This window comes from Dipodomys merriami, unplaced genomic scaffold (genome assembly GCF_024711535.1).
Source record: "Dipodomys merriami isolate MVZ:Mamm:240054 unplaced genomic scaffold, mDipMer1.0.p SCAF_5, whole genome shotgun sequence".
In the NCBI taxonomy this organism is placed as follows: Eukaryota; Metazoa; Chordata; class Mammalia; order Rodentia; family Heteromyidae; genus Dipodomys; species Dipodomys merriami.
Genome location: NW_027206068.1, coordinates 62671418 through 62695165, shown reverse-complemented (window position 1 = coordinate 62695165; position 23748 = coordinate 62671418). Strand labels below are relative to the sequence as shown.

The following is a 23748-nucleotide window of genomic DNA, read 5'->3' as shown; positions in this document are numbered from 1 at the left end:
TCTCTTTGTAAGTCAAGGGTCATCTTCCAACTTGGCAAAGTAGGGTAAGGATTATATGTTATCTCCATTTTACAAGGATTAGAAATCAGTAGCCTGGTACTTTGGGGAATGTTCAAGGGTCTCTTAATGGACCATTCCACATCTCCTTCTTACCCTGCCCCCCCCAAGTCCCATGCTCTCACCATATCTAACCAATCTGTCTTACATACCCATGATGCTCTCCTTCATTGCTACTTATGCTCATGTCAGCCAGTTTAAAAATCAGGTCAAGTTTCCACCCCATATAAAGCATCCTCCTCTGAATTAATCAGTCCTTCCTCCTTACTGGGTCTCCACACAGCCTTTACCTGCAAGCACTTCACTCAGGAGGCATTGCTATGGGTAGCAGTTGTTGTTGACCAGGGACTTAATAGAAAATTCTTAACCCACCATTTGCTGTCTATATCTGGCTTTGAGTATGTCCTTTGGCCTCTGATTCTTAGTTTATTTATATATGGGACATGAATAAAAATAACTGCCCTTCTTATCTCTTTGGAATTATGGCTCATTCTAATTCAACAAATGCTTACTGGGCACTTGCTACATTTGTTGTGAATTAAACAAGGAAATAAATGAAAAATACTTTCTTAACTGAGTTGTGAACCTTAATTGTTTTAGTTAAGAAGGCCTTTTGAATCTTTTGAATTTCTGAACGGGGTTTTATGCAGTAGCTGCTCGATTAATGTTCAACCATGGAGTGACCTGGAGAAATCAGACTCCCAGAAGAAATGCCCAGCAGGCCAGTAAGAGAACCTTCTGGTTCTCTTTGTCCCAGGCCTCTGTCAAAGTCATGTCGTCTGACTGTCCCAGATCCTTTGAATGGGTCATCGTGGGTGTCAGTGAAAAACTCAGGGAAGGAACAACTGGAAAGGAGGAATATAGAATCTTACTAGGTGTGGATATGCTTAGGAGAGTGGAGTATACAATAATCCTGAAACACTCGAATTTTAATAACAGTGTCTGTAATAAAAAGAGCTCACAGCCCATCGGAAGCTAAGGAAATAATTACCTGCTTAGAAATCCAGGAGGAGGTTAAGTGATATAAGCTAATTTTGTTGCTAGCTTCTTTTTGTCTCTCTTTGTAGCGTAACAAGCTGGTATGATCAAGGGTCCTGCTGGGGCTGGAGAGAAAGGTCATGGTGTTCCATCATGCTTCTCCCTGGCCAATTTTAGGGGTTGGAAATAAATTGGCTAGAAAGCCAGTTAACGGACAGTTGAGAGGGGCTGTGTTGTCTGACCTAGGACCTCGTTTGTGGTGTGGAAGCTCAGTGGCGACCTCTTTTGGAGCCACTGGGGAATAACAGCAAAGCAGTTCTCCAAGCCTCCCTCTTCCCAATTTGTATTGCCTGCCAACCTCTTCCCTGCTGATTGGACCCAACAATGGAGGTGCCAAACAGCAAAAGGAACTATGTGTCCCTTAGAGGTAGCATTGCCACGAGGGCAACCAGAAGCACTGACAGAATGTGGAGGTCTGCAGGGAGAAAGGGACCAACCATGCTTCCAATGCTCAGGATGTGCAATAGCCGAGGTCGCTGTCAGAAATAAACCAAGAGAATGTGGGGTATTGTTATTTTCTTTCTTGTAATGGCAGTTTTAAAACCAGCATTGACTTTTTTAAAAAGTCGCCGAATCAACCCTACACAAAAGAAAACCATGGTATAATGTAAATTTTCTCTTTAGCTCCCCCAAAATACTACACCCTCCTCTATTCCAAACCAACCTAGCTTCCATTGTCTGTCCATTCGCCTTTTACCAGGCACTCTATCCTCTCCTGCCACAGAAATCTTGGAGATAAAAGCAACAACAACTATATAACTTATTGCCTATTAAATAGATCTATATATACAATAATAAGCATAATTATAATTAAAATGTATGGTCATGATATATCATTTTATAATCTGGACCTTAGAGAATGTCTAGCACTGCCATTTTGCTAATAGTGCCTAGAGAGACAAGGAGTTTTCCACAATGCTATAACAGCTTTGCCAACAGCTGGAATAGAGCCAACTTCCTTCAACGACACTGTTCCCTTGAGTATGCTCTACTCCTCCCTGAAATGTTAGCACCCCAGAAAATTGTATCGTAAAAGATGCTTTACCTCAAGAAAATTCCCTCACCTACTGGAATTCAAGGATGGTTGTGGCAGTGTAAATAAGGTAATTTGTGTGTGTGTGTGTGTGTGTGTGTGTGTGTGTGTGTGTGTGTGTTGCTAGAATTGGACCCAGGACCTCACACATGTTACATTCACCAGCCTCAAGAATGTTCTTGTTTCATGACTAAGCGAATCCTTTATAGTTGTCTGGGACATGATGGGACATGGGGAAAGATGACTTTGTGTCTGCCCATTTGCTAATACTTACTCTGTATTCTGTACTCTAGGTCTACTGTGACCCTAAGAGAATGGGTAAGAGGGTCACCTCAAACATCAGACTAAATTGTGGCTCTGAGAAACATCTCTATGTTATGATTTCACAGGCCAATTCTAGGATGGCAGGGAGCAAATTGTTCTTAGCTTTGATCTTCTATCCAAGCACCAGTCCTAATTCCCAAAGACAACCAGACCCTTAACTTTTCTTTTTCCACTACCACTGGACATTCAACACATTTCAAACTCATTCTTCTTCCACACAGACCAGCCTTCTTCCCAACTTGCTCATTGGTCCCACCAGTCACTTGATTACTCCAGCATGGAAACTCAGTGTGTGACAAGCTCCATCACCTTCCATCTCTGCTCCTTTCTCTTCTTTTTCTGTCTGCAAGTAAGACCAAGTTGAGCATCACAGTAATGTACTATTATTCCATGACTGTGTCTTCCTCTCCATTGCCAATTTCTCCAGTGGTAATGTCTTACCAGGTAATATAAGAGATTATATTCTAAAAATATGACTTCCCCTAGCAAAAAGATTTGTGATGGGGAACTATTTCCATATATCACCAGAATCCCACCCAGCAGCCAATATAGTTTATCCTTGAATATAACCTCAAAATACATGATATTTCAAATTAATTGCAAAAATAAAGGTTTGTATAACCACAATCCTGACTCTTGGCTAGAGGCAAGATGATGAGGACATTGGAACATGTCCTGAGTTGGAATGTGGTAGGCAGAGAGAGAGAGATCAGAGTTTAAGGACCATACCCACTCACAACTAGAGCCAAATAGACACACAAGTCCAAATCCAGCTTGTACCCAAGGCCATCAAGAAAGAAAGAAGTACTATTCATCCCTGTTACCAGTCTCAATGTTGAAAAATCTTTCTCTCTTACCCCTGGAGCTATCAGACATGTGGCCTGAGTGAACATCTATAGAAATAACTGTTCACTTCAGTTTAGCTCTGGTTAAGTGTCAGTGGTGAGCTAAATGGCCTTTGTCAACTAAGTAAGTCTGTCCTCAGCCAATTGTAGTAGGTATGGTTATTACATTTTATAGATGAGAAAAACAAGGGTTAGAGACATTGACTCATTTCCCAAAGGTCATTGAGCAGCTACTTCCTGGCAAAGCTGGGTTTGAAACCCATGGTAATAGCCTGTGGAAACCATTTGAATCACTACACTGTTTAATTTGGGGGCAAGTTTAAAAATGAGTGCAGTGACAGGGTAAGTGCTGGCCATGTGATACCTGGATATACCACATATCACTATTAAAATGTAATGTTAGAACCAAGGGCCAGTGGTTCATGCTTTTAATCTCAGGAGGCTGAGATCTAAGGATAGGAATTCAAAGCCAGCCCAGGCAGACAAATCTAAGAGATGCTTATCTCCAATTAATCGGACAAAAGCCACAAGCAGAGGTGTGGCATAAATGGTAGAGCACCAGGCTTGAGCAAAGAAGCTAAGCAAAAACATGAGGGCTTGAGTTCAAGTCCCAGTGCCAGCGCGCGTGTGCATGCGCACATATACACACACATTAGAACTAAATAGCATGCATGATTAGTATGAATATTTCAGCCACAGACTCTCATAGTCCTGGTGACTTCCTCACTGGCCTCAGTTTCCACATCCAAAGCATGGGGAGGGAGAATTCCCAAAGTTACCAGAAACAGCATCTCTGGGTTTCACTCTGAGCGCTGAGATCAATAGTGTAATTGCCGTGAAACATAGACCTTGGTGATGCTGCATAAATAATTATAATAACTGTGGCCAGTGACAGAGAGGACGGTTTTCCGATATCTTCCTCTAAAATACATTGCTCTACACTTAATTCCACATGCTTCTGGAAGAATGAGTACCCATGCAGGCATGTATTATCATTTTCTTCCTTCGAGGCATTTCAGCTCTGGTGCCTGTCTCCTCTTGGCTTTCCCTCCGTGGAGTCAAAGGTCATCATTTGACTTGAGGAGAGTGTCTTTAGGCCCCTCCAAGAGGGTGGGGGCAGAAGAAGGGTAGTCAAAAGACCCTTTGTGATATCACAGCCAAACCATCCCCCTGGACACAGGGGGCCCCCAGCTCTCTGCATCTGTGCATTCCAGCTTCAGCTGGTGATGTCATTCTGGGACAGGGACCCCTTCTTAGTTCCAGAATGCTAAGCCTGGGGAAAGGCCTTCCCCGCAGTGGCTTTGGGGACAGATTATTTTTTCTGACTGTGAACTGTACCCAGGCTTTACCCCAGGCTTTACCCCAGGCCTTATGAATTCCTGGGTGCTCATTTGTGGTCTTTCCCAGGGTTGATTTTTCTAGAGCAGTTGCTGTTTGGAAAAAAGATGGTGGCAGAAGCAGTGCTGGGTGAGATGTGCAGGGACAGGATAGAGAGAGGAAGCGGGAAGCGACACGTGAGCGTCTGTGAGATGGCGCTCAGTGCCATTCCACACCCCCAGGCAGTTCCAGTGAATTGTGGCTGGATGGTAACGGACATTCTCACTGGAGTACACAATGTCTCCTTTTGTGCTAAGGACAGTTTTAAAGCTGGAAAAACTGTCATCTCCATGCTGTAGCTTTCCTTAGATACTTTATGAGCATGGGGAATACAAGTCAGATGTAACCCCTGTAAACCAAGAAGGAAAGATGAGCGAGTGTGCAAGGAGTCATGTGATGGAGAATGATGGTCATGAGCAAGGTGTGTGTGAAGGGATGTAGGGAAAGGATTGGATCCATCCTGGGAGACCCTGAAGGAACCGTTGGTTCTTGGCTGTACTTGAGCTTGGCCTTCAGTAACATGGCATGCATTTCATACTTTCTGTGACCTCATTTTGGCCACACACACACAAAAGTGGGCCCAGGAAGTCCAGGAGCCGGGGTAATTTTGAACTCTTGGTATAGCTCCCAAGAGAACAAAGCCTGAATCCCTAGCTGTTTGGGAGTTTTGCAAGTCCATCACCCTCCGTCACACAGCCAGATACCCGGGTGGTCCCTGGTCCTGTGGCTCCCAAGAGGAAGTACCATGTGGTTTTTAAGGTTGAGGTGGGATTGGAAGATGAGCAGTTACTAGGAGAGTTGAATTCTCCCCATTCTGGAAAGCCAGAACCTTGGTCCTTCGCCCTGAGTGAATGCAGGCCATTCTTCACTACATAAAAGTGTGTGCGTGTGTCCCTGAATGGCAGCCTCACAGCTCCAGGGAAGGTCTGGTACCCCAGCAGCTTGATGAGGCTGCAGGGAGAGGACGAGAGCAGAGCTCATCAGAGAGAGCAGATGTCAGGGTAATCTCGGCTTGTCTGATGCTTGCTCCCCAGGTTATTTATCTGTTAAGGAAATTGCAGAGCAGTGCCTAGGGGCTGAGCAACGGTCGCTCCCCTGTTGTTCCCACAGACAGCTGGCTCAGAAGAGTACCCAAGGATGAGAGCATCTAGGCTGGGCTGCCACCCATGTCCTTGGCATTAGAAGAGGACTGGTGGTCTTTTAGAAAAGAACACGAAGGAAAGTTAAGCTTAGGAGAGAATCTGAGGACATCAGATGATGTCTGAGATCCCTGGAACCATTTGGTCTTTTCCCTTTGAGATAGAACCTATGTGTTCATTTGTTTATCAACTAACATCTACTCAGTAACTGGCATTCACAGGCTGTTGGCAGCCCTGCTGGGGAGTGGCATTCTGCACCATTGCCATTATCATCTTTGTATCTAATCTTCATACTAAGTGAGCACACTACCTACTAACTAGCGACCACTCGCAGACCTATGCAATACCACCAGTTTGTGCCAGATAATGTCAGCATTTCACAATCTACCTGCTGAAATCACTGTGGCTCTAAGATAGGAATTCTGAGTCCCACATTTCATCAGAAGACACCAAACTAACCGGACACATTCTCCTGAGGTTGCAGACGTTTCCACTGGGCAGAATAATGAAGGAGTATAGCTTCTGTCTAGTGGCAGCTGACCTCCAGATGTTGACCCGCTAGTGCAGAACCAAAACATGCTCAAAGCCAGAGAGGAAAAGAGAGGCTTCAGGACCCATTAAAGCACATGACACTTTGACATGACCATCTATGTAGTAGCACAGGCAATGGTTCTGGCAGGTGTAAAGGAGAAAATCCTGGAAGAAAGGCCTTGACCAACTTCAGAGGGACTTTTGCATTCGGCTGGTTGAAGGAAAGTAGAGAGAAAATGGAAGGAAAGGCAAAAGGAGAAGGAGATCGTGGGAACAGGACTGCAAGCAAGGGGCCCAGTAAGTGCTGGAGTGTTGGGCCTGCACTGAATTAGAGAGGTCAGTGTCCTGTAGTTGGGCTGATGACCAAAGTAAGGAGGGAGGGTATGGGGTGGGAGTTGAGAAGAGACTTAGATTTCATGGGGGATCCCCCTAGGGTGAGGGTAGCGATAGATAAAGGATGACAAGAAAGTGGAAATGATGAAAAGATGAGCTTAGGGAGGAAGCTAATCGGTGATGTGGAGTCAGGGGGAATGATACTGCTTCCCAGCCTGAGATGAAACCTAGACAGCCATTTTCTTTATGTAGTCAACCCTTTACTGAGCCTCTACTCTGTTGCCAGAGCTGTACTGGAAGCTTCCATCCTCTGAGTTAGGATTTTACTATTTCAGATTCCAAAACCTACTGAAGTAAGGGTTTGCCATCCCCAGGCCCCTCTCTCTATTTCTGTTTTCCTGGGGCCTCCCGCCGGCCAGGGGTTCCCTTCCATGTGGACACAGCTGCATTAATCAGCTTCCCCCTGCAGAGGAGGCTGCAAGTCCAGAAGAGCCGAAGTGCTGACTGAACAACCGCCCCTCATGTCTCCGCATCCCCTCCTTCAAGGTACTTGGCATGGTTTTCCAATGTTAACCCATTCCTGATGGCAGCACTGTGTGGGTGTAGAGGAGGAGGAGGCTCTGGGCGTGGGAGAGCAGGGATAGGAGTGGCATGTGAAGGTCTCTGGAGAAGACAGTGGCTCAGGTGGGTGGGTGAGGCCTGGGGTTCTGGTTCTTCATACAGTCTCTGTGCTGACTCCACATGGGACAGTGACCCCTTAGGGAAGTAGACCCTACTTTTCCTCACCTTCCTGCCAGCCCTGACTCTAGGCTCTCGCTACACCAGGTCCTTCGACATGTCTCTTTCTCAGCAAGGCCTGGCGGTGGTTCTCCACTCCCCCTCTTATGTCTTGGTCAAACAATAGCACCCAGTTGTTTCCCTTGTCCTCCACAAAGTGGTCACTTTTTCAGTCACTTGAGACTTGAGCCTGACTCAGTTTCCTGAACAATGCCTGCAGCGTTGGGAATCTGAGGGAAGGTCTGCAGGTCTTTTGTTTATGGAACACAACTTATACAATCTGTGTATACCTGGCCCACTGTGGCCCTTTTCATTCAGCCCCCAGCTGAGCTATGGGTCCCATCTCTCTTCCCAACCCTTAAGCGGCCTTGTCAGATGTTGGAGCCCAGCTGTGAACCCCTCATCTCACACAAAATGGGGATAGATGAGGGTCATGGAGATCTGGTCATTTCAATAGTAACAATTGCAGAATAATAATTGCTAACAAATTACTGAAACTCAATCATTACCACCTTACTTGGCTAAGTATTTTACATGCTTCAGACATTATCATGCCCAAATATCAGTAACAATGAAGTACTAATATTATTTCTGTTGTTCTATACTCACAAAATGGTGCATGGAAAGAGTTAGTTCATTATCTAAGATTACAGGTTAGGGTCAGGATTGACACTGTTTGCCTGTAGACTTAACTACTTACCCTCTGTCTGTGTACCCCATCTCAGGCCTCTGGTCCTGATAAGTGTGGCCCATCTTCCAGACACCAGGGCCAACTAATGCATATACAGCTCATGGCATGGTACCTGACTCATTGCAGGTGGTAAATTAACTCTCTGTTAATTCATACTTCTTTTTCATGGAGTATGAGCAGTCTGATTGAACAATTTTTGGCCAGAGAAAATGAGAAATGGTCAAATCAAGGTTTATGGGATGCAGGCTCCTCAGAGCACGAGGGATCGGATGCACTCACGTTTCTAACCTGGAAACTCTAGTGTGCAAGCTTTTGTGATGTGTGTCTGACAGGGACAGCCAGAGGGCAGGTTTTATTATTTTTGTATATTTTTTATTGTAAAAATACTGTACAGAGGGGTTACAGTTACATACACGAATAAGGTAATGAGTACATTTCCTATCACGCATTGTTACCTCCTCCTTTGTTTTTCCCCTACCATCCCACTTCCCCAACCCCTCCTTCCCTCCCGGCCCCAAAGTTGTAAAGTTTGTTTTCAACATAGTGTCTTGTACATCTCACTGTCACAATGGGTCAACCTGTATCCTTATTTCAGCACTTTGTTATTTCCTTTCTCCTCCCCAAATTAGAAAAAAAATGTATCTACAAGATGCAGGACACCAGAATCAAATATGGTGAAAACAGGAGTTATACCATAGGGGAAGAACATACAAAAGAAACACATAAAAAAAATCACATGGTACATTATAAATACATTAAAAACAATAGCAAGAAAGATAAAAACCACTTGTGTCCCTATCTTGGGGTTCATTTCACTTAACATCATCTTATATGGTCATATGTATATAGCTTTTGATAGGTGAATCTGTCTTCTTGTTTGTGCTTTACATCAACCCTGTTGACTTTCCTTCTGCTTTCTTCAGTATCTCTGTCTTCTGGAATTGTAGCTTGCTCTTTGTCAATATCTAAGCAGATGAAAGTTCAAAGGCCATTATCCCTAATTTCATTGATTTCAGACAATGAAAGACAAGACATCCTAATGGCTGCCTAGAAACTACCCTTTGGCTTTGTGAATGTGCGTAACGGGAGATCCAAAGGGACCGATTGTCGCTGCAGTATTGGGTAACATGACGTGGGATTCATGTACACACAGTGCCTGTCTAATTAATTGCTGTTTATAGTCTTGCTTTTTCCTTTTTCATCCTCCTCCTGGCTGGAATCAGGAAATCAAAACAAAGCCCTTGTTATGCTCTTCTGAGGTAACTTCAGCAGGGTGAATTTGAAATCAGGGCCACCTTCCAAGCCCTGGGACTCAAGACAGGAAAGGGTAGACCGTAACCTTAAGTAGAGTCTACACTGATGGTGGAGAGGGCACTGCTGGCCAAGGGGGCCTGAGTGGGGCAGGTCCTTAATGATTTCTATCACTGCACAATAGGGGAGTTCTGCATCATGAGAGAGACTAAAGACATTGACAAGTACCTTGTGTGTTCTTGTTGGTTCAGTCATTTATTCACTCAACCAATATTTTAAGTGGCATGGTACAGGAGTTGGAGATCTATCTTCAATGAGGACTACTGTCCTGGCAGAGTTTGTCTTCTAGCTCAGAGAACACACAATGACCATAATGTATACATCATAGAGGGTGTTTGAAGGTGGCAGGCATTATGGGAAACAAACAGATAATCCAGGAAAGGGGATTGAAAGTGCCAGCAGAGACAGGAACGATTTTGAAAACCAAAGCCCTGGGGAAATTTAAGGGGACATGAAGTGAAATCTTCTTGGTTTATGGTTATAGGGATGTTTTTAGTGAGTACAGGGCTATATGGAAAGCCACTCTTCCCCAGCAGGGTTACATGTCCTCCAGAGTCTTACCACGGCTTGAGGTCATCCAGTCTACCACCATCTGAAATAAGCATCTCCTCTCTGGAGATGCAGAAGAGCAAAGGAGCACCTTTCCAATGCATTTACCTCCACAACTAGCCAGAGGCCAAGAAACTCAGACCTAGTCCCACTCAGCTCTTTCTTCCTGCCAGCCTGCCGCTCCCAGTTCTTCCCATGCTCCCCTGCCAGAGTCTCCTGCCCTGTGTCATTTGGGAAGCTAATTGGGAAAGTGTTCGGACACTGTATTGAGCTGAGAAATGAGCTCATCTTCAGAGATAAGGAGCATGTGTGAGTGTGTTGACATGAAGAATGCATGTTATGTGTGCAAGTGGAGGCTTGTCTGTGAATGAGTATGTGTGTGTGTGTGTGTGTGTGTGTGTGTGTATGTATGTATGTGTAATGGTATCAACTGTGGCAATTCACACTTAGAACTGGCATCTCAGATTATTCATTCAACAAATGAAAGCAACTGACTCTAGTACTCCATGGTGTGGAGTGCTTCTGCACCTGTGTGGCAAGATGCTGAGGGACAGTGGCCATGGTTTGGTCATTTAGACCCTTTGAGAGCCAAGTGAATCAACCACATTCCTTGATTCCAGTGGCTCATTGTATGTCTTTCTGAGCACAGTATGGCCCTATGTTGTAGGACACAGATTCTGGTCTCTTTTTCCTCACTACCAAGCTCTTCATTGGTTGTCCATCAAGGCTAGGACAACTAAGAGAGCTGAAGTCACACATCCACCTTTCTGAAGAGAGGAGCCAAGCCTGGCTTCCCCTCCACCCCCATCACCTTCACCTTACCTCTCCCTGCCTGCCCTAACAGGGCCCCACTTTGCAAACTGGCTGCCTCTTGTAATTCTGGGAGGTTTGAGTGTCATGCTGGCTCCATTCAAATGTGAGGTGTGTCTCTCTATAAGCCATCATCACAGCCTGGGTGGAAAGCCTACCCAGTCTCCCACTCCAGCCACCAGCGAGTTTCCCCCAGCCATGTGAGGCACTGGGGGCCTGAGATTCCACCTGGAGGCTTCAGAGTACTTTGGAACAATGCCTCTAGGTGTAATCTGTTCCCTTGATCCATCTTCAATTGTAGTTCCATTCCTCTACCTTTTTGTACCTGGACCCAGCCCAGAAACCTCACAGGTGTCAACATGGATGAGAAGTTTGGGGAGGGTGCATGGGGAGACAGAAAAGGTGGGGGAGTATGGGGGTAGCTCACATCTTCAGAGATGAATGGCACTGTTTGCTCATTAGGGAGATTATTCCAAGCAAGACAGCAGCCAGAACGCTCTAGTGCAAGCATCTGCCTGCTACTGGGAGACGATATTTATTGTTCAATCCTTCAATGGATGTAAATAAACAGCCCGGCCCAGATAATGTTCCAATAAACAAACAAGCAGCTGCCAGGAGCTCCCTGGATGGCTGACCTTTGCGGAGGCCACCCTGCTGATGTTTTAATAGCAGTCTGCCTGGCAGCACAGAGACTCACCGTGCCAAGGATGGAGATAGGTGCTGTGGCGACTGGTGGATGGGCAGAGAGCCAGAGGGGCTGGAAGGAAGGGGGCTGGCTGCCTAGGGAGATCCTGGGCTGGAGACTGACTGGCTAGGGAAGACAGGGAAGTCTGTGTCCCTGCTAAGCTCCAAGTAGGCAGTGGGGTATACAGCACTAGAATGAAGGTTTCTGCTGGACCAACCAGGGCTGATACTGATCGTTAGATCCTACTATGATCTCACTAGTTCTTAACATGGAAATAAATCCATGTGAGTGGCAGCTATCCCCTAAAGCCTGAGTGCCCACCACCATCTAATTGTCCCCCCTACTTTGTCCCCAGCAGCAAGGAGCCTCCAGAAACCCATGCCCATAGGAGACATGTCCATGGTATAGAATGTCCTATGACAATACAGAGTGCTAGACAAGATCAGAACCAAGCCCAGACAGCTGGGCAATCTGACTTGCTTGGCTAGATGGGAATCATAATGCTGATGGGCACGTCCAGCCTCTGAACACCAAAAAACCTGAGGACCATGAGTTGCACTATGAGGATTCCTGGAGTCACTATGGGGTTGTGGCTAGGCAAGATCTCCACCAATAACACCTCTCAGGAGGACAGTCACCAAGCCAAATTTGTGGGCTGCTTAGTCAGTGCAGAATCAGAGTACAAGGAAGAGTATGGTTTAGAAGGATACCATCCAGTATGGTGGCACATATAGCAAGTGCCAGAAATGTGGCTGATCCTAATTGATATGTGCTTTATGCATAAAATAGCCCAATTTTCAATTCTTTAGTATGATAAGAAAAATAACAATGCAAGAGAATCTCATTCATAGTTGTATTCATGTCAACAATTGTGTTGATATATCAATGTGATCATATTTGGAGCATATTGGATAAAATGTGTTAGGAAAATTGATTTTACCAGTCTGGTGGGGGATGACTGAATGTATCACTCCATCAAGGGATTCATAGGGTTTCTTCCTTATATCACCCTCAGAGCCTATCAGCTTCCAACCAGCAAACTTTTCTTTTTTATTGTGAAAATACTGTACAGAGGGGTTACAATTACATGGGCAAGATAATGAGTACATTTCTTATCAAGCATTGTAGCCTCCTCCTTTGTTTCCCCTTCCCATCCCTTCCCATCCTCCCCTCCCTCCCCGCCCCCCACCCAAACCTCCTCCCCCCTCCCCCACCACCAAAGTTGTAAAGTTCATTTTCAACATAACAACTTGTACATCTCATTGTTGCAATGGGTCCACTTATACAACCAGCAAACTTATATTGATAGTCCATGATTGGTTTCTTTACATTTTAAAATACCAATTCCTATTTGATCCTTTCTCATTGTTTAGGTGATCCACAGGTACTGTATACCCTGTATAAAGTAATACTTTTTTTTTTTTAGTTGGTCGTGAGGCCTGAACTCTGGGCCTGGGCACTATCCCTAAGCTCTTCGCCTCAAGGCTAGTGCTCTACCACTTGAGCCACAGCGCCACTTCTGGCTTTTTCTGCTTATAGGGTACTGAGGAATCAAATCCAGGGCCTCATGCATGCAAGGCGAGCACTCTACCACTGAGCCACCTTCCCAGCCCTTAAGTTTCATCTCATAACTTTTAGGAACTCTACACTCATGACTGAAACACAGCCACGGCTCTCCTTTCATATTAGCTCCCCAGTTTTTCCTTTTGTCTTGGTATATCATTCCTGAGATTATGTTTTTACCTTATGAGGCGTGAAATAAGTATGATATTCCACCTTCAAGTGAACTTGAAGCTCAGTTGGGCTGTTATCTCTGAAATCCCATCGGAATGTTGCCTAGCATTCTTGTATGCTCTGGAGTATTGGGAGTAGAAAACAGTAATATTGAGGTCACTTGCTTGATCCTGTCTCCTACCTTGATCATATCTAGAAGTGCAGAGCCCATTGTCACATTAGTAGAATGTGATTTGTGTGTGTGAGTGTGTGAATATGTGCTGGCACTGGGGCTTGAACTCAGAGACTAAGTGCTGTCTGTTAACTTCATTTTGCTCAGAGATGGTACTCTACCACTTGAGCAATACCTCCATTTCCAGCTGTTTGGTGATTAATTGAATAAAGTATCTCATGAACTTTCCTGCCTGTGCTGGCCCTGAACCAAAATCTTCAATATGGCTTTCTTAAGTATCTAGGATGACAGGTATAAGTTACCAGCACCTGGCTAAAATATGATTTTTTGTTTTCTCAGTAATGTCTTTTTTTAGTACCATCCACATTTAGGAATTACCAGGAAAGCAGCAGACATGACCTCTGCCCTGAAAAGCCCCCAGCTCCAGGGCTGTCTTCCCCATCACACCTCCCTCACTGTGAGACCTACAGAGGGTAGAGCATCTTAACTGTAGTTTATCTCCATTGCCAATTTTCTTGCTGTTACAAGCTTAGGATCATCTGTAAATTTTCCTGCTTCCTCCCCTGGACCATTTATTTTAAATATATATATATACTTAAATAAGGCTAGTGGTGACACCAGTGCTTGGGGAGTTCTCAGTTCTATTTCTTCACGAAGAAATCTGTCTTTCCCTGTCTTTAAGTCAGGTCTTCCATGGCCAAGCTGCCCAAAGTCCCAGAGAGACTCATTATCTTTAAATACCTTTTCACATGGAACCTTGTCAAAGGCTTTTGCAAAAATCCAAATAGCTAATAGGCAAATATGGAGCCAGCCATCAGAAGACTTGGATTCGAGTCCAACCTCACATTGGTTTGCCACCGAACTGCGGGAAAGGCTCAGAACAACCCCTCTCTCTGTTGTTTCATCAGTAAAATGAGAATGATTATGCTGACAGTCAACATCATAAAAATTTTACAGCCATCAGATGAGATAGTGTTCTTTAGAAATGCTTTGCAAGGTATAAAACAAAAATATAAGGGCTCATTATTTGGAAAATTTACAACCTTGTCTTCATTCATATGCATGTTCCTCTCCCCAAAGAACTACAGGAGATAAAGGCAGGGTTCTACCTCCACCCCCAGGGTGATGTTGTTTAGCAACAACTACTTTGACTCCTTGAGAGGAAGCAAATTTACATATCCAGTGGTGTCAGAGTTTGGCTTAGTGGGAGAGCTCACAGATGTAAGGATGTTGCAATCAGTGAGACTTTGGTATGCATCCAGGTTCTGATCTCCACTACATGTGTGACCTTGAACAAGTTATTTAAGCTCTTATGCCTCACCAGAAAATGAGAAAATATTAACACTTATGGTGTTGTGGTATGTCAGCATCTGACATGTAGTAGCCATTCAATAAAAAATTTTTTTAGCTGCTGGTGGTGGCTATCATCCCAGCTAATCAGGAGATGGAGGCAGGGGGATCATGCAGTTGAGACCAGCCCAGGAAAACTGAGCAAGTCCTTACTTATTTCAAAGGTGAAATAAAAATGAAAGGGCCTAAAAGGAAAAAAGGAAAGTGCTATGGATGTTGTTCAACTAGTTGAGTAGTAGAGGGCTTGCCTACCATGCTCAAAATCCTGGGATTCAATCCCTAGGAGGACAAAAGTAAGAATAAGTAAATATGAAAATAAAGGACTGTTCTTATTGTCCTTTGTTTATGTTAAAACCCAAGAACCAGCCCATTCTACCTACATTTTAGGACTTCCCAACAAAATTCAGCAAATTCCCACATAAACTCCTTTTGTGCATGAGTGTGAGTGTGAAAATCTCTTAAGAGATAGGGAACATGACCACTTTCCATTCTGTGTTATGGAACACTGTGGATTAGTAAGAGGAGGGGGAAAAACACGTTTCCAGTTGCTCATACACATTCTGACAGCATGGGGAAGGTGGGGACACAGCCAAGCCTGTGAAAATTTGGACCTTTAGTCTCTCCCGATCCCTCCCGTATCTAGGCCTCTGATTTTGCCCCCATGTTGCCCATTTTCCTCTGAGGTCTATTACATTAAGAACATCACCTCTCTTAAGGAACAGGAAAGTTGGAGACAAGTGATAAAGGCCCTGCTTAAGCACTGAATCTAATTTCTCCTGGGGGTGGGGAGTCTGATCAAGGGTACTGAATGGGTGTTAGTTCCACCAGCATTTCCTTCAGGGGTCCATGCCTACAGGACGCCTGAGGGGCCTGGAGACCAGCCAGGGCTCTCACAAGCACTCTGCTCCCACTCCAGGTTACTTCCTAGCTAGGGATGAAGCCTGGCTGGGCCAGGGCCAAGGCCTTTGCTCTACGGTCAGACTTGGTTGGTAATCCCAATTGGATTCACATGAACTCCAATTTCATTCAGATTAAAAGAAGACCTGGCCAATAGGAGCATCATGTGGCTTGTGGGCAGCTGTAGAAAAAGGGCTCTAAGAACCTGAGGAATTTTGAGGTAGGGTTAAACATCTTTCCCTTTAATTCCTATACATGTTTTTGTTACTATTTTTGTGAGCTTTGTGTTAAGCAAAGAGGACTCAACTTCATTTTGAATATAAATATTGGTCAAGCAAAGTTTTTGTTGTTGTAGTAGTAGTCTTTTTTTGTATGTGCCAGTCCTGGGATTTGAACTATGTCCCTAGACATTTTTGTTCAAAACTAGCACTCTGTTACTTGAGCCACAGCTTCCACTTCTGGATTGTGGTGGTTAAAGGGAAATAAGAGTCTAATAGACTTCCCTGTTTGGACTGGCTTTAAACTGTAATCCTTAGATCTCAGGCTCCTGAGTGGCTAGGATTACAGGTGTGAGCCACCAGTGCCTGGCATCAAGCACAGTTTTTGAGCATCAATGACAGGAATAACTAAAGGAAGTCTCTGGAATCATAGATTCCCTCCTCCTTCCATCCCCAGGAACAAGACCTTTCATACAAGCAGACTTCTAAGTCAAGCCTGGGTTTCAGTTCTGTCCCTAGACTTTAGCACTCATGCCTACTGTTTTATTTATCTAGTCTCATTTTCTTTATCCATTATCAGTACAGTTGGGAATTTTTGATGTGCAAGTAAGCCTTTTATTACTATAACAAGAAGGAAATGTCTTAAGGATCTGGAATTTCCTGACAATAGGTCAGCTCTGCTGTTATTTGGATTAAGTGGCTTGGGGATGTCACCAAGGATTATTGGTTTTGCATCTCTATGCTTCACCTTCCCTGGTTCTCTCTCTTCTTGTCACAGAAAGCTGTCAACAGATCTTTGATTCTTTGACTCTACTGAGGATGAGGAGAGATCTTCTCTCTGTCATTCATCCCTACTTTGCTCTGCCGGAGCCCATTAATGAGCTTGAGCCTGTTACTTCTCAATCATTATAGCATGAAGGGCAGCACCATGAGAGTAAGTTTAGTTCCAAGCAAAAGTGACAGAGGGAGGAATGTGTGCTGAGGGACCATTCGCCATGACAAACGAGTCCGTAACTCTGAGAGAATCATATTATATGTAAAGCTGTCTCCCTGCATTGAGACCTGGGAAGCTTATGGGTAATGCTTAAAAGGAAAACAACAACCAACAACAAACAAACCTAAAATCAAACATAAAGTAACCTGATATCAGTGCTCAGTGGACTGGGTAGAATCAGGATCCATCAGACTTCCTAGTGTCTCAATATGATCCGCTGTCATCAGACTGAAGTCTTTTCTAAACCTTGGTTCCTTTTAAAACAGTTATCTATTCACCTGGATTTCATTGAAGGTTGAAAATTAGATATTAAAAATTAAAATAAAAGGTGATATTTCATAGGGAATATTTGGAATATAATGTTTTCTTTTGTTTTGTTATTGAAATCCCTAAAATTGCAAGTGCTTTGCAAAGTCTTGTATTAATGACATTTAACCCCTGTCATTTATTACAAATATTCTATTCTTAGTAATAGTTATTCCTGATTTATGTGTATAGCGTTTATTAATAGCATTGATTGTGGTTGTGTTGGACCTGTGTACTCAGACTCAGGATGATTCTAGATACCTGGATGGACACACAGGAGCAAGGCCAGAAGCCTGTGTCTTTTCTAGATTTATTCTCAGTGATGATGGAGAGTATGGGCAAAAGTCTCTTCCTGTTGTGTCTCTATAAGCAGTTCTAAGAAGGACTCATGAGTGGCCCAGGGACAATTTATTCGGCTAAGTATTCTTGGAAGGTTGAGGATGACTCATGCTTGAGCCACATTTTCCTGTAGTGTCCACACCTTTTCCCTGGAGGAAAAGAACCTTAAGGACCTAATATTTATCCCAAAGCCTAAAGTACAATCCAGTGGTTTCAATGGCAAAAGGAGACCGATGATCTCACAGTAACAATTTCAGAGAATTAGCCCACATCCTTAAACCAAAATTATTTTCTGCTAACAAATATGGTAAATAACATTGCTTTTCTGATGTGGGATGACATTCTGATCTGAGATAGTCTCCATTCTTCCAATCCCCATATCCCATATTGCTTTGCTCAATACTAGCCCCACCCTCTTCTCCAAAGACCAACAATACCTCAAAGACTTAGCCCAAGGCATCAGGAACCTTAGAGACTGAGACCAGATTCCTGCTGGAACCTAGTTTGGTCTGTCTCCTCCCCTTCTCTGTGGTATTCCCATCCAGAGGCCAAGGTGGGCTTGTATCTCCACTGCTTTTGGCCTTGTTCTCTGAGCTTTATGGGGACAGAGTTCACTTACCCCTGCCTTAGCTGTTAGGAGAATCTCTGGGATCACGTTGGACTATGGGTAGTGTAGGACCTGAACTCATATCTGTTTTTCTTTCTCTTCCTTTTCTCTGCAGATCCGAGTGGATGGGCCTAGAGGCAACGCCCTCCAGTACGAGACTGTGCAGGTAGTAGATCCTGGTCCCGTTCTCAGGGATATGGCCTTCTCCAAGGATCACGAGCAACTCTACATCATGTCAGAAAGGCAGGTAAGGCTCTTTGGACTCGGCTAGACATTTGTCTTGCAACTAAATACTAGCCTGTGGCTCTGTAGAAACCTACAGGAGGCCAGCTGCAGAGAGGTGATTTGATTTATTTGGCTCAGCGTGTTTCCTTTCAGTTCTGCTGCCTGGGGACTGAGGCTGGGTGTGCTATAACAGGGAATGAAACATTTGAAATATCAAAATATCCATGAGTCTAGGACAAATCCACTAACTTCAAAATGATGGTATGAATAGGTTTAGGGCCAACATTTATTCTCTTTTGGAGAAACATGGTATGCAATGCCCAAGTTCTTGGTCCAGATTCCCTACCTAATAAATCATATCCTACCAAAGTCATCTATCTAGACACAGGAGGTTTGTGAGGAGCAAAGATGGATTGGTAAAGGACCCTAATTAAGGGAGCATTATAGAATAGCCAAGTGCATAAAGAATTAGGGAGCAGAAGCTGTGTAGTAGGATGAGACAGGACAGCGTGAGCTCTAAGCCTTCATGTGTACCTACAACACTTTGTGGAACCTCCAGCAGATTCTATGAAGCCAATACAAGAACAGACAGGATATAGGAGTTTACTATTGGCTGGTATTAAATAGGAAGTAACAATATTGGACTTAATTTGGAAACTCAACAGAGAGCTAAGAAAGAAGTTCTTCTGGGGTCCCAAGTACAAAGCAGAAATCCTATGTTAGCAGCAGGCAAGGGAGGAGACATTCCCTGGGGAATCCTATAGAGTTCAGGGTATTTCCTGGAGCCCCTTAATTCACAACCTGGAGTGAATTACATTCCCCACCCCATCCAGTGTGGATCAGCATTACTATACTTCCACCCTATCGTCTCTGCACTGGATGAGTCATCCCAAGAGCTGTCTGTCCAGCTCATGAATATGGATGTGTCAGCTCTGAGTGGCAGAGGCCGCAACCATGAGCAATGTTTCCCTCTCTTCTTCGTCTTCATTAGCGTGGCCTGAACTCTCCAGAGGACCTTACTGACAGAGTCTGGATTGTTCAGCCTGTCCCCTGCTCCTTGGAGTGAGGGAGATGAATTCCACATTATGCCACCCACAGGGCTTGTGCATTATGCCCCAGCATCCCACAGCCGCGCCACTCTCCCTGAGAGCTAGATGACATCTTCTCCTGGTGCGGGGCTTCCTGGTTGCCCAGCTTCAACCACACTAGGATCCATTGTGGTGCTCTTGTGGAAGCCGCCAGGGCTTGGGAATGTCCCGGTGTGGGGTGAGCGTGAACCATTTTGCCTGAGGAGCAAGGGTGTCTGAGATGGAATCAGCGGCAGAGAATGAGGCTTTCCTGCTGTCTGCATTCCTTCTTTTTCTTAATGGGGTTGCCAATGCCGCTTTCCCCCCCACCCCCCACCCCACTCCCCACCATACACACACACACACACACACACACACACACACACACACACACACTCACACTCACACATACTCTTTGTCCACTTCCAAAGCCCTGGGAGCTGAGGAGAAGCAACTTTCATTGTTGGAATGGATCCTTGGGAGAACGCCAAGGTCTTTGTATTTGACAAACTCCAGTGATGTATCAAGTCATCTGTTAGGGCTATGGTGTAACAAACACAGACTGGGACACTTAGAAGTTCAGGATTAAGGTATCAGTAGACTAGGTTTCTTTGGAGCCTGTCTCCTTGGTTCGGAGATGCCCATCTTCTTCCTGTGCTGTCACATACACGGTCTGCCGTCTGTGCATGCCTTTCTCTCTTCTCCACCCATATGTTCTAGTCTCCTCTTTTGTAAGAACACTAGTCATATTAGACTAGGCCCTCGTGAATAGCCTTATAGCCCTAAAAAAAAAAAAAAGAGCTGATCTCCAAATATAGTCATAGACTGAGGTACTAGATTTGAATGAGGCTGTAACATTCTAACATTACCGCCATGATTTTTAATTTGTCCTGACTAATTTTTTACATGCTTTTCTTGGTCAATCATGGGGCTTAAACTCAGGGCCTAGATGCTGTCCCTGAGCTCTTTATGCTCAAAGCTAGCACTCTACCACTTTGAGCCACAGCACCACCTCTGGTTTTCTTGTGGTTTATTGGAGGCAAGAGTCTCATGCCCTTTCCTGCCTGGGATGGCTTTGAACTGTGATCCTCAACTCTCAGCTTCCTGAGTAGCTAGGATTATAGGCATGAGCTACCAGCACCCAGCCACTACATGCAAGGCCCTGAATTCCTGATAACATTTTTAGTTAGTAAATGTACTGTTTCAAATTAAATAGCCTTCTTTGTTTCTTAAATGATACTAAGTATATCTTAAGCAGCATTGAATTAGTCCTAGTGACAAGCAACTGTCTATAAATAGTTAGGATTTGTGGACCACATGGCCTAGGTTGCAGCTGTTCAGCTCTGCTCTTGTGACATCAAGCTATGGTAACCAATACGTAAACAAATGGGAATGACATGGCTATGTAAGACTTTTCTTGTAACAGGTGGCAGGCAGCAGTTTGCTAACCTTAGAGTCAGCCTGTTGAAGAAGGAGCCAACATTGGAATCTTGGTGAAATTACTCCAAGTAGACACTCAAAAAGTGCAAGGAGCAAAGTCCTACACCTGTTAGCATCCGAGCTTGGGAAGGCACATGGATACTAACTTGGATGCTTTCTTCAAGTTGTTGTTGGACAAGAATTCTCTCTTACCTCTTTGGCCACTGTTTCCCCGTCTCCTTTTCTGGTCTCTTCTTCTCCTCTTCTCTCTATCACTTCATCTTATACTTGTTCTTTAACAAAACCATTTAGTTCCATGACTTTAAATATTATCTGGTGCTCTCTAATTCCTTGTGTTCTCTTTTTGAGTCCCACCTTACATAACCAATTGCCTCCCTCCCTGCCAGCTCTACCTGTGTGTTTCACAGATCTTTGCTTTAATGTGGCTGAACTCTACATCTTCTTCTCCAACATTTTGTTCCTGTTCTCATCACATCCCAGATGATAGTAGCCACATAATTCAAGCTCAAATCCAGCCAGCCATCTTTGACTCTTGCCTTCATCCCTTGCCTATATACAGTGTGTTGAGAGAAATTGTAATAGTTCTAAAAATGTTTCCAGAATATGACTACTTGTTAGCCCACAAGGCTGCCACCTCTGACAGAGCTGATATGTTTGTAACAGCCCCTTAACCATACCCACTGTTCTTACCTTTTCTTTCCAGGCTTCTTTATGCAAATGTCAGTCTTTTCAAGTTTTAATTAGATCATGTCTTTTCTTCTGGTCGGATACTTGCAATAGCCAAAGCATTTACCAAGACCCAGAAGGATCTCTGTGCTCTGGGAGACATTAGACTCCATCATCCCTGATCTTCACTTTTCATCCTGTCCCCCGCCCCCCATCCATGTTGCAGAGTTGGGGAACCAGGGATGTGAATGTCTGGACACAGATAGGCCCTAGGCTTTCTCTAAGTGATTGTTCCTTAGGTCTGACATTCTTTGCAAAAAGCCACAAGGATGATTCTCTTTTAAGGCTTTGCTTTTAGGGGGCCTCCCTGAGCTCCTCAGAGAAAATTCCAGCCCACTCTCCACTCAGACCCAGCAATTGCCATGCTCTCATTTATCTCTATTTTTATTTGTAGTGCTTAGTCTCTTTTTAGGCAACTGGTATATGTTTATTACCTTTTGTGTGCCATCCATAGTTAGAATGTAAGCCCCATGAGACTACAAGTGTTGATCATTTTAGTCCTTTTTGTTCACTTGTATGTCTATTACAGCCTACTAGAAAAGTTTCTGACACATAAATACTCCATATACAGGTACCCCATACATATTCATCAGTATGAATGTATGAAATAATTAATGAATTAATTAATCTGAGCTAAAAAGAGTTGTGAAAGGGCCAAGCATGGTGAGATACACCTATAATCCAAGCTCCTTGGGAAGTGGAGGTAGGAGGATCACAGTTGAAGGCCAACCCAGGGGAAGTTGCCATATGATCCCATCTGAAAATAAATTAAAAGAAGAAAGGACTGGGGCTTTGGTTCAAATAATAGAGCACTTGCCTAGCATGTGCAAGGCACTGAATTCCTGATTTTAATCCACAATACTGAAAACAAAAACAGCAGTTAAAAAAGAGGTGTGTAAGCCTTTAGCCTCTTCTTTCCATCCTGTTGTTGTTCTGGCCGTTCTTGTCACAAAGTACTAAAATCTACCCTCTTCCATAAGACACCCCTGAGTCTCTATTCCCTGATCTCAATGGAAAGCCTCTCAGCTCCTAAGCATGATGGAGTAGCAATCTGAATTACAACCCACAGGGCCCACTTTAGGGTAAAAGACAGTTCTCTTCAGAAGGGGGGGGTAAGAGAGAGAGCTAGTAGTAAAGAACGAGGTGGCTCTGTCACATCTGCTCCTAGACACTCCTACCCCCTCTCTCAGATCTTTGGGGATCTGCAGCAGAACCTTGGGCCCGGCTGCATGTGTAATGGTGAACCTAGAGGAAAATAACGGGCTGGTGAGTAGAGGGACCAGAGAGTGACAAGGTCTGGAGACTGTGTACAAAACTGGCAGCTCTTCCACCCACAATGGTTTCCATTGATGATTTACCATTGCTCTTGGCACAAAACCCAGGCCTGGCTTCTCAGCCTCATGCTGTGACTCCTATCCTCAGCTTGCAAACTCAGCTCCCAACCCTATCCTTTGGCTCACATGTGATCACACATGGACTGGCCTCCATCCTGATCTCCTCCCCACAGCCCTCTCCATTCTGCGTTTCCTCTGCTGGGAAGACCCTCTTCACCCTCTGTAGCTGTCCTTCCTTCATGCCTATGGACCTGGTGAGGTGCAAGGTAGACAAAGTTCCTATTCCTAGGCAGCTTAATTTCCAGATAGCGAACAGATGAGTGAAGAAATGAATGACTGACGTATGTCACAGAGCGGTAAATATAATGAAAACAAAAAAAGAATCAGGAGGAATAGAGCAATGTCCCAGTGAATGGTAGGACAGCTCTTTGAAGATGTTGCTCAAGTTGTAGAATATTAGCCTAGACAATATGAGGCCCAGAGATGCTGAAAAAAATAGGGAGGGATGGAAGGAAGAAAGAATGAGAGAGAGAGAGAAGGAAGGAAGGAAGGAAGGAAGGAAGGAAGGAAGGAAGGAAGGAAGGAAGGAAGGAAGGAAGGAGGGAAGGAAGGAAGGAAGGAAGGAGGAAGAGGCGGAAAATGTTACCAGTGGATTCCTCCCGAGGAAGGAACATATGAGCATGCAGTAGAAAGCAGTGGAGGGGTAGGAGGTAGATGTCAGGGGAAGAGTGATCCAGGCAGAGGGAATGGTAAGTGTGGCAACCTAAGACAAGAACGTGACAGATGGTTCTAAGAATGCAGGGGGCTGCGTGACATGAGAGAATGGAAGGTAGCAGTAA

At 44.5% G+C, this 23748-nt stretch overlaps 1 protein-coding gene across 1 annotated transcript in view; it reads left to right on the top strand.

The window, feature by feature from the left end:
- Window positions 1-23748, top strand: part of Plxna4 (plexin A4) — a 421273-nt gene that overhangs the window by 259874 nt on the left and 137651 nt on the right. Inside the window, exon 4 of the mRNA XM_069996788.1 lies at window positions 18233-18364. Coding sequence (XP_069852889.1) covers window positions 18233-18364 — 132 coding nt within the window. The remainder of the gene's footprint in view (window positions 1-18232; window positions 18365-23748) is intronic.